The sequence below is a fragment of the Paroedura picta genome, chromosome 13, assembly GCF_049243985.1.
Source record: "Paroedura picta isolate Pp20150507F chromosome 13, Ppicta_v3.0, whole genome shotgun sequence".
NCBI classification, from domain to species: Eukaryota; Metazoa; Chordata; class Lepidosauria; order Squamata; family Gekkonidae; genus Paroedura; species Paroedura picta.
The window spans coordinates 3,894,429-3,907,719 of NC_135381.1; the positions used below are offsets into that span (position 1 = coordinate 3,894,429).

Genomic DNA, 13,291 nt, shown 5'->3' on the forward strand with positions numbered 1-13,291 from the left:
TTTCTCGTTTGGATTTGGGATTTCCGGGGGCGTTCCTACAGTTATATGACACTTTTGTCAAATGGCTGTGTTACACTTGTGCTTTTAAAACACTGGATAAACTGTCTCCACATTGTGTCAATCCTTATTTAGTGTAGTTGTCATTGCACAACTGTTTTCCTTCTTTGGGACCACTCCTTGGAAGTCAGCGAGGTCACTGCCAATTCTAACTAAAATAAAATCCGTATTCTCCGGCATTTGATGGAAAGAAAACCTTTTGGTCACAAAGGAGAGGGAAGTTCTCCCCGCACAAGAATGACAACACAGATTGAGCCAAGAAGACACTGTGGTGGATCGAGCCCTTTGGGCTCCTGCAAGAGAAAAAAATCCCATTTGAAATCCCTGTTCGAGAAATCATTCTGCCTTGGAGGGGCGGGGGGAAATCTGCACATTGCTCTCCAAGGCCGACCAGGAATCCTGAGCTAATATTGACTTTCAAAGGAGGAGAGGAAGAAGGAAGGAAAGGAAGCCCGATGTTGTTCCGATCAATTATTGCGAGCTAATTAGAAGGATCTGTATTAGGGAACACATTGATGGTCGTTAGCAAACATCCCACGAACTAATGTTGAAGATGGATGAAGACGGCTACAGGTAATCATCAGGTGTGCTTTGGGAGGGGGCGGAGGGAGAGAGGGGGCATCTCTCTCTCTCTCAAATGTGTTGGAGACTGGGCCTAATTTAATTTTCCACATTTGGAAGCAGGAGCAAGAAAAATTCATTTGCAGCCAAGTTGCAGCGATGAATGACAATTAGCGACTCTTGGGGGCCAAGAGTGACTGTGACCTTCCGGGAGGTTCCAGGTCTATAGCTAACCCCTCTCTCTGTATTTCTAGGCTCGGTTCCAAAAAAAAAAGAAAAATTAAAAGAAAAAATGATGCCTTCACTTTATCAGACTGCTCCAACTATGCTCTGAGCTCAAGCATCCCCATGTAGGGGGGTCTGCAACAGCTCAGCATTCTGTAAGCGGGAGCTGAATAAGACGAGGGGGGTTTATATATAAAATGGTGAAGAGGGGTGACCTCTAATCTGAGGAAGTGGCCTTGATTCCCCAACTCCTTCACGCGCAGCCAGCTGGGTGACCTTGGGCCAGTCCCAATTCTCTCAGAGCTCTCTCAGCCTCCATGATATATGTATAGTTTTATTGAAGTGTTCCATACGTAAAAAGGTAGACAGAGCTTTAGAACAAAAAAAGAGAGAGAGAAGGAAGAAGAAAGATAAAAGTATAAAGTGTATCGCAAGAACAGACTTAGTAAACAATTATAGAAATGTATTCTGAGTTTGCCCATCACCCATATTCTACATCTCACTTGGTGAAGTCAGGAGGAAGTCAGGATTTGGGACGGGAAGGGGTTTCAGTGGAGTATCATGCTGTAGAGTCCGCCCTCCAAAGCAGCCATGGGGAGAAGGTGCTGAGGAAGGATCTGGATAGCTCCCGGCTGCCAGAATATACAGCACTGAGCTGGAGGGACCAACAGCCTGAATCATCAAGACAAGACAACATCATAGATATAACGAGCAGAGAAGTCCTCAGCAGAATCACAGCTCCGATCACTAACTTCATGGACTTAGAGGTTTGTCGCTCTCCTCCACTTAAGATTGCAATGTGGGATGTCTATTTTTATTCTTGCTTTTGTATCCTCTTACTATAGGGTTGGCCAGGCAGTACCTACAACCGGTGAGAGGGTTGTGTGTATGTGTGTGGTGAAATTAAGAAGAAAAACAAGTCCCTGTCCACTTATAGAAGCATCTACCATAGAGTTTCCGGTGATTCCCAGAGCAACCCTACATTACTTCCAGGTAGCTCTAGGAAGAACTTCCTGTAACTAGACAACACCTTATTTTTCCTTTCAGTTTTTCTCCAGGTCTTAATACACAGCTGTCCCTATACCTCCAGTCCTTACTCGGTTGTGAAGCCTTTCCCGCATTCTTAACGAATCTGTAGTACAGCCGATTCAGGCCCTCGTCTCCTACTAAGCTACCGAACGTGAAGAAGCCCCATAGTCCTTGTAATGGATCCCGGATCTAGCTGCAGCCACCGCAAGCCCATACAAATGCTACCTCCCTTCTCCCGCTCCCACATCAGTTCTGGGACTCTGTTCCTTTCCTGTAGCTGGAAGACTTCTCTTCGCTACAAACCAAACCCCTCCTCAGTGTACAAATAAAAAACAAACTATTCTCGTTTGCAGCCCATAGAAATGCAGCTTTTATGTCAAACGGGCGGGTATCTGTCATCTAAAGTCGGGGAAGGAGCGATAATCCTGGCTACATTTCCCAACAATGCAATCTAAAGAATGTAAACCTTCATAAACCCTTTCAGTCTGGTGACAGGAACAGATAATTTATGTGCTGTAAAATTGATTGCTCCTGTTTTTAAGATGAAGCTCGGAAACCGTATCCTTGTTCTTAGGACTGTTTCGGCAGGCTGGAATGCAAAATGGGCTCCCCTCCACCCTTCAAAAGGTTTTCTGCTCGAGAGCTGCATTTGAGACCCAGAAGGGGGGGGAGAGCGTGAACCGGCTCGTATGACCTTGAAAATAAATTGACCGCGGTCCGGATAGAGAACGAAAACCAACGCAGACCTTGCTCCGTCAAACCTTCGCAATCTCTTGTTTTCAGAGCAAAAAACCCCAGAGATTCAAAGCTCAGGGATGAGGCGGGTAGAGATGAGATGAACCATGATGATCAAACCTGCTAAACTTTAGCTGGGAAATCCACGTTTTCCCCTCCCCTCCCCAGCAAGCGAAAAACATCTCCCCAGGGCCATTCGGGTAAGGAAAGGGATATTAGAGTGAAGCGTCAGATGCTCTTAAGACTTAAAAGAGCCAACATGGTATAGCGATTAAGAACAGTGGACTCTAATCTGGAGAGCCAGGTTTGATTTCCCACCCCTCTTCCACAGGCAGTCAGCCAGGTGACCTTGGGCCAGGGAGACTCCTTCGGGTTAAGAACAGCGGGGTACAAAAAAAAAGCAGCTCTTCTTAACCTGGGAGTTGTCCTCTAACCCAGGGGTAGTCAACCTGTGGTCCTCCAGATGTCCATGGACTACAATTCCCATGAGCCCCTGCCAGCATTTGCTGGCAGGGGCTCATGGGAATTGTAGTCCATGGACATCTGGAGGACCACAGGTTGAGTACCACTGCTCTAACCCCTCCTTTATCTGTGTATGCCCTTTGTCCGCCTCTCTCCCTCTGCACATGGCCTTCCACGGAGACACATGTTTTTGCAGGTCTCCCTTAAATACAGTCCCCCCAAATGTGCAAGAGATGTCCTAGAGAAGCTGGCTGCCTTTGGGGGAAACCAAACCCACCCTTAATCATCTGCCGATGGAGGAATGCCTCCTCAGCTTCTGAGCATACCAGGGGTTCCCTGACACATTGCTGAGCTTGGCAGACAAATCTAAAAGCTGGGGTGGGGGGGTGGGGGGGCATTGTAAAATGAGCAATACCAAGGACCCTTTGTCAGATGAGTGATGGGCTTGCATTTTCCAGCCAGCCAACCAACGAGGCCTTTGTGGTTTTGCAATTTTGGAGAGAGCCACCGGCTTGTGGGAGATTGCCTCGGGACAAATTTATCTTCCGGGTGGAGGGCGCCCGGCCTCATCTTTGTGAGCGGGCTCGGCAATGCGTTACAGTTTTAATTTTCTTAAATGCTGACACCCAACATTTCCCCAGTGTGGACTAGTCCTGGAAGGGCACCGCTAATTTATCTTAGTCAAGGCATTTCCTCCCCTCCATCCCAACCCCCAAGCTCACCTCCGAAATGGTGTTAGATCAAAACTGGGCAATTTTGCGGTCGTAGGATTTTCCGGTTAATAGCGACTTGAAGCACGGTGGGTTGTTTTTTGCTTTCCCCATTGCTTAGAGCAGGGGTAGTCAAACTGCGGCCTTCCAGATGTCCATGGACTACAATTCCCATGAGCCCCTGCCAGCATTCGCTGGCAGGGGCTCATGGGAATTGTAGTCCATGGACATCTGGAAGGCCGCAGTTTGACTACCCCTGGCTTAGAGGCTCTGCTCAAAACTCTGGGAACAAACGTTTAAATCCTTTGAAAGTTCTCAGGAACCAATGCTCACGTGATTAATCTATAAGCCCGAACAATCGGAGCCTCTCGTAGATAACTGGCATGGGCTAACTGCTTGAGACAAAGGGTTGCCAGCCTCAAAGCGGCTGACAATCGCCAGCTTTTGCTCTTCCCGCGACAGACATCCTGTGAGGTAGGTGAGGCTGAGAGAGCTCTGAGAGAACTGTGACAGGCCCAAGGTCACCCAGGCTGCCTGTGGAGAAGGAGTGGGGAATCACACCCCAATAATCCAGGGTTTAGAGACTGCTGCTCTTGACCACCACACCGTGCTGGTTCTGTGGCATCAATTCCCCTCGAGAAAACGGCCACTCCTAACCAGTATACCAAACTTTGCCTGCATAATGTGAGGTCCTCCAACAATAGCATCCTGCATTTTTTTGGGGAGGGGAGGGGTTTCAAAAGCGTGGCGATATCCAGGTTGCAAAGTACACGACGAACCCCCCAAACAAACAGCTTCATTCGGAACCCACTTTGAAATCTGTTCCGCAGGGCGGTCAACCTATTTCTCGTTTCAAGAAAAACAGACGAGAAAAGTTACGGGCCCAGATCCGACGGGCACGCCATCTGCTGCTGGAATCTGAGTCAGAGGCTGACGTGGGTCCCTTTGTCTGCCAAAATCGGAGCCCGCTGGGAACAGGGGGAGACTCCGAATGGTGTTGTGATTCCTTTTTTTTTTTTTTAAAGAAAGAATTATTTTTAAAATCAAGACGGTGTTGCCAGCCTCAAGGGGAGAAAGGAAAAAGATAACAATAACAATGAGGCAAGCCCTGCCGAATCCGGAGAGGCAGCCAAAAAAGAAAAGAGAGAGGGCATTTGCCTCTTGATGAGAAGCGCTTTTACATGTTGGCAGTTTCGAGGTTGCCAACTCCCAGGGTGGGGCCTGGAGACTGCCCGTAAATGACAACCAACCTCCGGGCGACATTCATTCCTTATTTGTTTCTTTAAAACAGGGGTAGTCAAACTGCGGCCCTCCAGATGTCCATGGACTACAATTCCCAGGAGCCCCTGCCAGCGAATGCTGGCAGGGGGCTCCTGGGAATTGTAGTCCATGGACATCTGGAGGGCCGCAGTTTGACCACCCCTGCTTTAAAACCTTCATTCCGCTCCTCCCGGGGACAAAGTGGCTGCTTTGGAAGATTGGTAGGGTACAATGCCACTCAACCTAAGTCCCTCCCCTCCGTAAACCTGCCTTTTCACCATTTTTCCACACTACAAAAGAAACGTGTCCAGTTGCATTTAAGTATTCAACCCTGAGTGTTTCAAACATAGGATCGGGTTTTGTCCTCTTGACCTTCTTCAGAACTTCCTGGAGGCATCTGGTTGGCTGCCATGGGGAGGAGGCTACAGGACCGGACGGGGCACTGACCTCCTTCTGCAGGGCTCGCACTTTCTTGAGACCTGATTCCAGTGGGGTCGCCGTGTTGGTCAGAAGCGGCACAACAAAATCAGAGTCCAGTAGCACTTTTAAGACCAGCAAAGATTTATTCAAGGCGTGAGCTTTCGAGCGCAAGCAATTCTTCCTCAGACTATGAACTACCATCATAACGGTGGAAATAAATCTTTGTTGGTCTTACAGGTGCTACTGGACTCTGATATTCTTGAGATCTGACGAAACATACTCAGCCAAAATCCTCGGGGACTCATCTTTAGCTGCAGCATCCCCAACAGAGATGTCTACCTTCCTCTTGAGAACAGAGTTCCTGCTCTTTCTTCCTGGGCACACCAAACTCGCCTGTTTCTAGATTTAGGAATGGGCAGTCACTGCCAATCCTCACCCCTCCGACATGTTATGGGCAAAACTCAGCTTACAAAACGAGCTAGCCAAAGGAAGTCCTGCCCTCCCCTTCAAAACCGGAGAGCCAATTTGGTGTAGTGGTTAGGAGTGTGGACTTCTAATCTGGTGAGCCGGGTTTAATTCCCCACTTCTCCTCCACAAACAGCCAGCTGGTTGACCTTGGGCTTGCCACAGCACTGATAAAGCTGTTCTGACTGAGCAGTAATGTCATGACTCTCTCAGCCTCCCCTCCCTCACAGGGTGTCTGTTGTGGGGAGAGGAAAGGGAAGGCGACTGTAAGCCACTTTGAGACTCCTTCGGGTAGAGAAAAACGGCATAGAAGATCCAGCTCCTCCTCCTCCTCCTCCTCCTTCATGTTCGAAGACAGACGTGGGTGGCCATTATAATGTGGGCGGCTATTCTGTTCTCCGGGTAGGCGTAAACACCCGCAGCACAAACTACAGCTAGGCCACACAACTGCTCCGAGGGCCAATTTGGAAAGGCAAAACGAGTTTTTTGATCCTCCTCCAGCAGCAGAATCAACCGGGGGAAACCAGAGTACGAAAAGCCAAGTGTTAAACCGAGCACAGCGAGGAACTTGGTTTTACAAACGGGGCTTTGATCTAACAGCTCCGCAACGGGAGCAGTCCATGAAAGCGGGAGAGGGCCATCCGCGGCCGGCTGCAGGATGAAAGCGGGCTTATGAAAACAGTCCTCCTTCACCACCGATCCATTCTTCACTCCTGCAAAGCCCGGCTCACCCGGCAAGAATAAATAAGCTAATTGCTTCTTTGTTGCTCTGAAGGAGCCAGCCTTCACCTCCGCACCCTCTTTCCACCTGGATTCAATTGCCGCTTCTCACTCCCTGCTCTGAGCAGAAAAAGACAAGCTGGTGAAGGACCAAGACCCCATAAAGGAAAGGTTAACAGAAAAGGTTCTTTTCTCTGGAGGATGGCCGCCCCTTTCCGTTTCTCGGTGGCCGCACATTAAACGGCAGTCACGACAAAGCGTTGCAAGCAGGGTTGCCGGCTCAGGGTTCGGAAATGCCAGGAGATTTGGGAGGAGAAGTGGAATTGCTAGCTCTGGATTGGACGGCCAACTGCAGGGCATAGAGGCTAAGGCCTTTCTCTGATAAAAACATAAGAAGATTCCTGTCGGATCACCCTAGCGGTTGACATAGTCCAGCATCCCATCTCACATAGTGGTCAGCCAGTTCCTCTGGAGGGCCCACAACAGGGCACAGGAGCCAAGACCTTCATAAGAACATCAGAAGAGCCCTGCTGGGTCAGACTAGGGGTCCATCTAGCCCAGCATCCTGTCTCCTCCAGTGGTCAACCAGTTCCTCTGGAGGGCCAACAACAGGACATAGAGGCCAAGATCTCCCACCCTCGCTCACCAGGCACCAAGAATACATGCAGAACCTCACTGCCCCAGACATAATAACATAAGAGAAGCCATGTTGGATCTGGCCAAAGGCCCACCCATTCCAACGCTATGTAGCATAATGACCTTCCATTAGGAGGTCCACCAGCAAGGTCAAAGCTCCAGATGCCCTCCCCATATTGGCCCCCAACCACCAAGATGACTGAGCATCATTGACCTAAACAGAGTGTTCCCTCTGTAACTTGCGGGTGATGGCTATTGGGTAGACCTCTGTTCTACAGGTCATCCATCCTTCTGTTCAACTGAAAAATATCAGGGAAGTTTCTGATTCAACTATGCTAAACACAGATCTCCTGTGATACCTGCTGCAGGATGTTCTTTGTATTCTGCTTGATGAGGAGTGTCCTGCATAGTGCAGGGGGTTGGACTAGATGACCCAGGAGGTCCCTTCCAACTCTAGGATTCCATGCCCACTGCATGACTTGCATGTTCCAGCAATAAAACAGTCGGGAGGGAGACTGTAGCACAGACCCCCTGCCCGCTTAAGAGGGATCTGAAGACAATATCTGCTTCTCTTCCCTTCACTGGAAAACCGTCATGCTTGAGTTGTGTGTGTGTGTGTGTGTGTGTGTGTGAGAGAGAGAGAGAGAGAGAGAGAGAGAGATGCCACCGCTTATGGCTCATCTCAGATATTTACAAGGTGTTCCAGGCCTCCCGAAAATAGAGCTGGTTCATCACTCATCAACGTCCAACGTCTCCCCCTTGGATCACCACCGTAGCCTTCCTTGCAAACCTGATCAATCACCAGGCCTGGGAGAAATCAGTCCGCCGACCGGCACCGGGGCTGGATTAATGTCTTCTGCGGGGAAAACAAACACCCGCCCTTGTCCTCCCAGGCAGCCGTGATGAATTAGCCGCCTTCGCCTTGACATTTAGAAAGCGGCACAAGGCCCTTATCCCATGACACTGCTCCCTTCTGTCCATGCGCCCTCCTTATGGGGTGCGCAAAGGGGAGGGAATCAGAAGAGGCTCTCTGGCCCGGCCAGTGGGACCCGGGGCGGGGAGGAAAGACAGATGCCAGTTGCTGGGGATCCCCAGAAATTACAGCCCCTCTCCCAGCAACAGAGATCAGTTCCCCTGGGGGGGGAAATGGCTACTTTGGAGGGGGGAATCCATAGAACTTTACAGAGGTCTCTCCCTGCAAACAGGTCAAACCCTCCGATGTTTTTGTGAGCTACAACTGAATTCAAGAGGACCGATTAGCTGTTTTAGCAAAGAATGATCACATGGCATCTCTTAGATACTATGACACAGTCTACTAATTTGCCACTGATTTACCTTTCCTCTTCTTGTCCCGTTTTGTCCGAGGGAGGGTGCCTGCACACGAAGGCTCACGCCTTGGATAAATCTTCGTGGGGCTTCAAGGTGCCATGGATCTCAATTTTTGCTGCGCTACTTCAGACCAACCCGGATACCCACGTGAATCTATCAGTTACTCCAAGTTTTTTGTTGTGGGGAGAGGACGGGTAGGTGATTGTAAAGTGCTTGGAGATTCTTTCGGTAGGAAAAGGCAGAGTGCAAGAAACCAGCTACCGTCAACGGGAGATCCAAGGATTGTTCGGCAGCCGGACAAGGGAAACTAGTTGGTGATTTGCCCTTGTGTACCTCTGCCTCTAGTATTCTTGACCCCTACTATTCACTGGAGGAACTGCCCCCCAAGTTCTTGGAGGTCTCCTATCCAAGCCCTAGCCACGGGCAGCCCTACCTAGCTTCCAAGATTTGACCGGATGACACTTACCTGGGCTAGCCAGGTCCCAAGGTTATAGGAAGGTTCCTTGCTTATTCTAAATTGCTACAAAAGCATTTTAAAAAAATCTCTTTTCGGTCCTCCATCCCTTTCTCCTGCTTCAGCCTCAAAGGACCAAGGTTTCCAGGGCGTGAACGTCCGAGACACGGAGCTCCTTTTGTCAAACACCGTCTTCACCCCATCCAACAGAAGGAGCCTTTTGACTCTTGAAATCTTGTTGAGCTTATGGGCTCCGTTGAAGCCCCAAACTCACGTCCAACTGACTCTGGAAAAGTGACGGATGCAGCACACAGGTAGTGCAAAAAGAATCTATGGGTTTGAGCCACATCCCAGGACAGGAGAGAGAGCAGAGAGAAGAAATGGAAGGATGCATTTCTCCTCTGGATCCAACCCCTGTAGGAGCAAAGCAGAGTTTGGTTTTAACCCAGGCAGGCGGCCAGACCCGAGTCTGCCAGGAAATCCCCAGATCCACACACCACAATCCGATGTTGTGACTTTCCCTCTCTTGCCCCACTTCTGGGCATTTCACCCTTCGCTCCTTATGTTTAGACTGGTACAAAACACCCATGGATGCTACCATTGGGGATTTTTGTTTTAAAATTTTAACTTTTATTCGAGATTTTAAAACAGAATACAAACGAGAACTAAAATACAGAATGCCAAACAAACAAACAAAAAACCTACAAAGATTCCGATTTTATCTATGAATATAAACCAAATTGCTCTGACAATCTTTAAAATAATTTAAAACTTCTCCCGTCTGTACGTTGACATCCTCTCCCGTAGCTCTCCAAGCCATAAACCGTCTCTTCCTTTTTGTTCGCATCATGCAGGAAGTCCAGAAACTGTTTCCGGGCAGCTACAAATACTGTGATCTTCTTTCGTTTGAGCCTTCGGCTTGGCCGCTTCAGCCAATTCGGCTGGCCTTATCAACCATCCGTCCATCGCGAGTCATAATAAACTTTCCTATTCTGGGGATCCCACTATGTGGTGAGCAACGTCTGTTGAAATGGCCAAGCGTTCAAGGCACACACAAAAAAGGGAACGGCCGTTTTGCGGGACGCTGCTTCTAGCTTTGTCCCAGCCCTTTAAACCACCCACGTGCCCTTTAAACCACCCACGTGCCCTTTAAACCCGAGGGACTTGTGTGTTCAAATTCCCTGGGAACATCCTCTCCAGCCTCCCTGGGCTGGCTTGAGCAACCTGGGCACAGCTGCCTGCTCCTGTGTACCAACATCTCCACCCAGTGGACAGTGGCTGTACTGCATCTCAGCATTTCCCTCCTCTACCCCCCTTGGGTTCAGAAATCCCGTTGCATTAAGAATCAGCGACCCTCTAAGTCAGCCTTTCTCGATTTTTTTTACCATTAAGAAACCCCTGAAACAGTCTTCGGGCTTTGAGAATCCCCAGAAGTGATGCAATCCCACAGAATAGGGTTGGGAAGCAGAGCTGTGGACACGCCCCCCTCAAGCCCATCACTGGCCATTTTGGGAGGGTGGGTGGTGGGTTGACATGACCATATAGGGCCATACCGCCCAATCAAAGTTTAACACGTTTAAAAATGACATTTAAAATTAATTAACTCCCGCGCATTTGGGAAGCCCTTCCAGGGCTCTCACCTGTCCTTATTCCCTGGGTTTTAAGGCCAACCCAAACAGCGTGCAAACAAGGTCGGGGGCTCCTCCAGAACTCTTATCAGGCACAGAGGCCGATAAAGAGTTCTTAAGTGCTCCAAAGTTTACGCAGGGTTTTGTGGTGTTTGGCTTGGCCTTAATCAATTCTCTCTCTATCTCTTTCACACATACGGAGCGCCTTAAAACGGGGGCAAGGAGCGTCTCCGCTGTTAGGGGAGCTTCAACACGCTCGCTTCCCGGAGAGCCAATGTGGTGTGGTGAATACACTGGAGGACTAGGATCCGGGGCGGCCTGGGTTCGAATCCCTGCTTCCAACATGGATGCCCCCGGGCCTGGCACAATCTCTCAGCCTGGCCTGCCCCAAAGGGTGGTTGTTGTGAGAGGTGAAGGGAGAGCAAGGAGCCATTTGGAGTCCCGTCCAGAAAGGAAAGTGAGATATAAATGCAAAGGCATGCACGAAAGGATTTTTTCCTCCCCCCTCCAATTTAAGCTTCCCCACCGGAAAGCGTACATTTCCTACAGTGCCATGTGCTCAATTTCTTTAAAGAATCTTTTTTTTTAAGAATAGCACGCACGCACCCCTAGCTATTCCCAACAAAACACCTCCACCTGCTGAACCCTCTTCCCAAATACCCATTCCCAAATTTAGCGATCGTCTACCTCCTTCCCTCGCCCTGCTGCTTGGGACACTCACAAGCCCAGGCCAGGAAGTTTGACAACTACTTTATTTTTCTCATAATCCAGACATGGAGATTTTCACAGTGCAATTCGGAACAGGGAATGTTTGAGCAGCCTATTTGGCTTTTGGCAAACAACAACAACAACAAAAAAACCCCAGACACCTTTTACCAGTGCTCAAAAAGGAAAGGTCGTTCCTGGAAAATTTGGGAAAAAGAACCGGGGCGCTTTAGGAAAAAGCACATTGAATGTTTGTTTGTTTTTTTCCTTTAGGAAACATTTAGTTGCTTTGCTCCTTGAGGCAAGGAATTCTTTCCTGCTTTTCATAAAAGTGAAGGGCCCACATAAAAACCCGAGAATGCAACACCCCTTTTCTGCGCCACTAAAAATAGCTTACAAAAAGTGCATTTTTAAGTTTTCAGTTGCTATAAAACGTTTAAAAAAGTGGAAGTATTAAACCGGCAGTGTGCGATCCATTATTTGGGAGTGCAAAAGTTGGAAGACGGGGGGGACGTGCCAGAGGCAGAGATTCAACCCCCCCACCCCCTGCCCCAGGCACTCAGGGATCAGCTCCCCCTCTCCTGCTTTCATCTGAACCCACATTGCATTTGGGGCCCCGGCCTTTGGGGGCAGTTTTCAGGAGCTTCCGTGAGCAGGAATGTCTCGGGGCACGGAGAGGAGCGGTGGCGGGCTCCCTTCCAGGTGGAAGAGGTGCCAGCCAAAACCATGTGAGGAGCTACAGCAGGAAAAGAGACTTTGGCCGTGCTGCAAATGCAGGCAGGTATACGGCCGGTAGTGCTGAGGACGCTTGAGAATCCAGTTGGCTGTTCTCAGCATGTAGCCCTAGATATTTTCTTAAAAACCCATTGCCTTGCTCTCAGAGAAAAAGGACCCCTTCAGTGCAAAAAAGACGTACGGGCACTGAATCGCCGTACTAGTCATCAGGAAGAGAGTTTGCCGCCCAGCCGCCAGGGGCAGACAGACCACCTCTGAAACTCTGCATTTCTTTGCAGAGAATTTGCCCGGCCGTTTGCGACAGATCCTCAGCAGAAAGGGGCTGAATGTACCCTGTGTGCTCCAACCCAGGCAACCTGGAACCCTTCCAGCTGGGCCCCAGAGGGCTAATTTATCCCTCCCCCCTGGTACCTGAACAGTCACGTGTCCTGGAAAAAAAGAATCTCCACGCAGCTCATCCGTTGCAAAGCTAAAGTGTCCAGTGTCAGTCGTCCCCGGGGACGCTGGGGTTCAAGTCCTTTTTCAAGAGTGGGGTAGAAGATGGGTCCTGGGGTCCGCCGTTCTGTGGGCCTTCGGTCGGCAGGGCCTTCTTCGGAGCGTCTTCCTGTGGGAAGCAAGAAAACACCTTGGTGGAAGCCGGACGGCTGAAACGTTGTGCATGGAACACAGGCAGAGCTAGTCTGCCTACAAAATTCAAAGATTTTGCCACTGCCCCCCCCCCCCAAATAACCTGCACACACATTGATAGGGTTGCCAGCTCTGGGTTAAGAAATGCCTGGCCATTTGGAGGACCATAATACTGTAATGGACTCCGGGGAATGGTAGAGGACAGGAGGGCCTGGAGGATCGTTGTCCATGGGGTCGCGATGGGTCAGACACTACTTCACACCAAACAACAATACCATGCAGCACACCTTCCAACCTGGCCATTTCCCCCTGGAGATTACTTGTCATCTGTAGGCTGGCAACCGTACCTAACGGTAGTGAAACATCCCCTCTGCTCAGTGACAGCTTATATATATTTCACGGGTGGCCAAACCCTGGCTCTCCAGATGTCCATGGACTATAGTGACCATGAGTCCCTGGCAGCAAGGGCTCATGGGAATTGGAGTCCATGGGCATCTGGAGAGCTACGATTTGGCCTCCCCTGCTATTACGTA

At 49.7% G+C, this 13,291-nt stretch overlaps 1 protein-coding gene across 3 annotated transcripts in view; it reads right to left on the minus strand.

Annotated features, from left to right (window-relative positions):
• Positions 1–11,425: 11,425 nt before the first annotated feature.
• SCARB1 (scavenger receptor class B member 1) overlaps positions 11,426–13,291 on the minus strand; it is a 43,522-nt gene continuing 41,656 nt past the window's right edge. For all 3 annotated transcript variants that reach the window (XM_077309352.1, XM_077309351.1, XM_077309353.1), the window contains one exon: positions 11,426–12,735. In XM_077309352.1, coding sequence (XP_077165467.1) covers positions 12,616–12,735 — 120 coding nt within the window. In that variant the 3' untranslated portion in view covers positions 11,426–12,615. The remainder of the gene's footprint in view (positions 12,736–13,291) is intronic.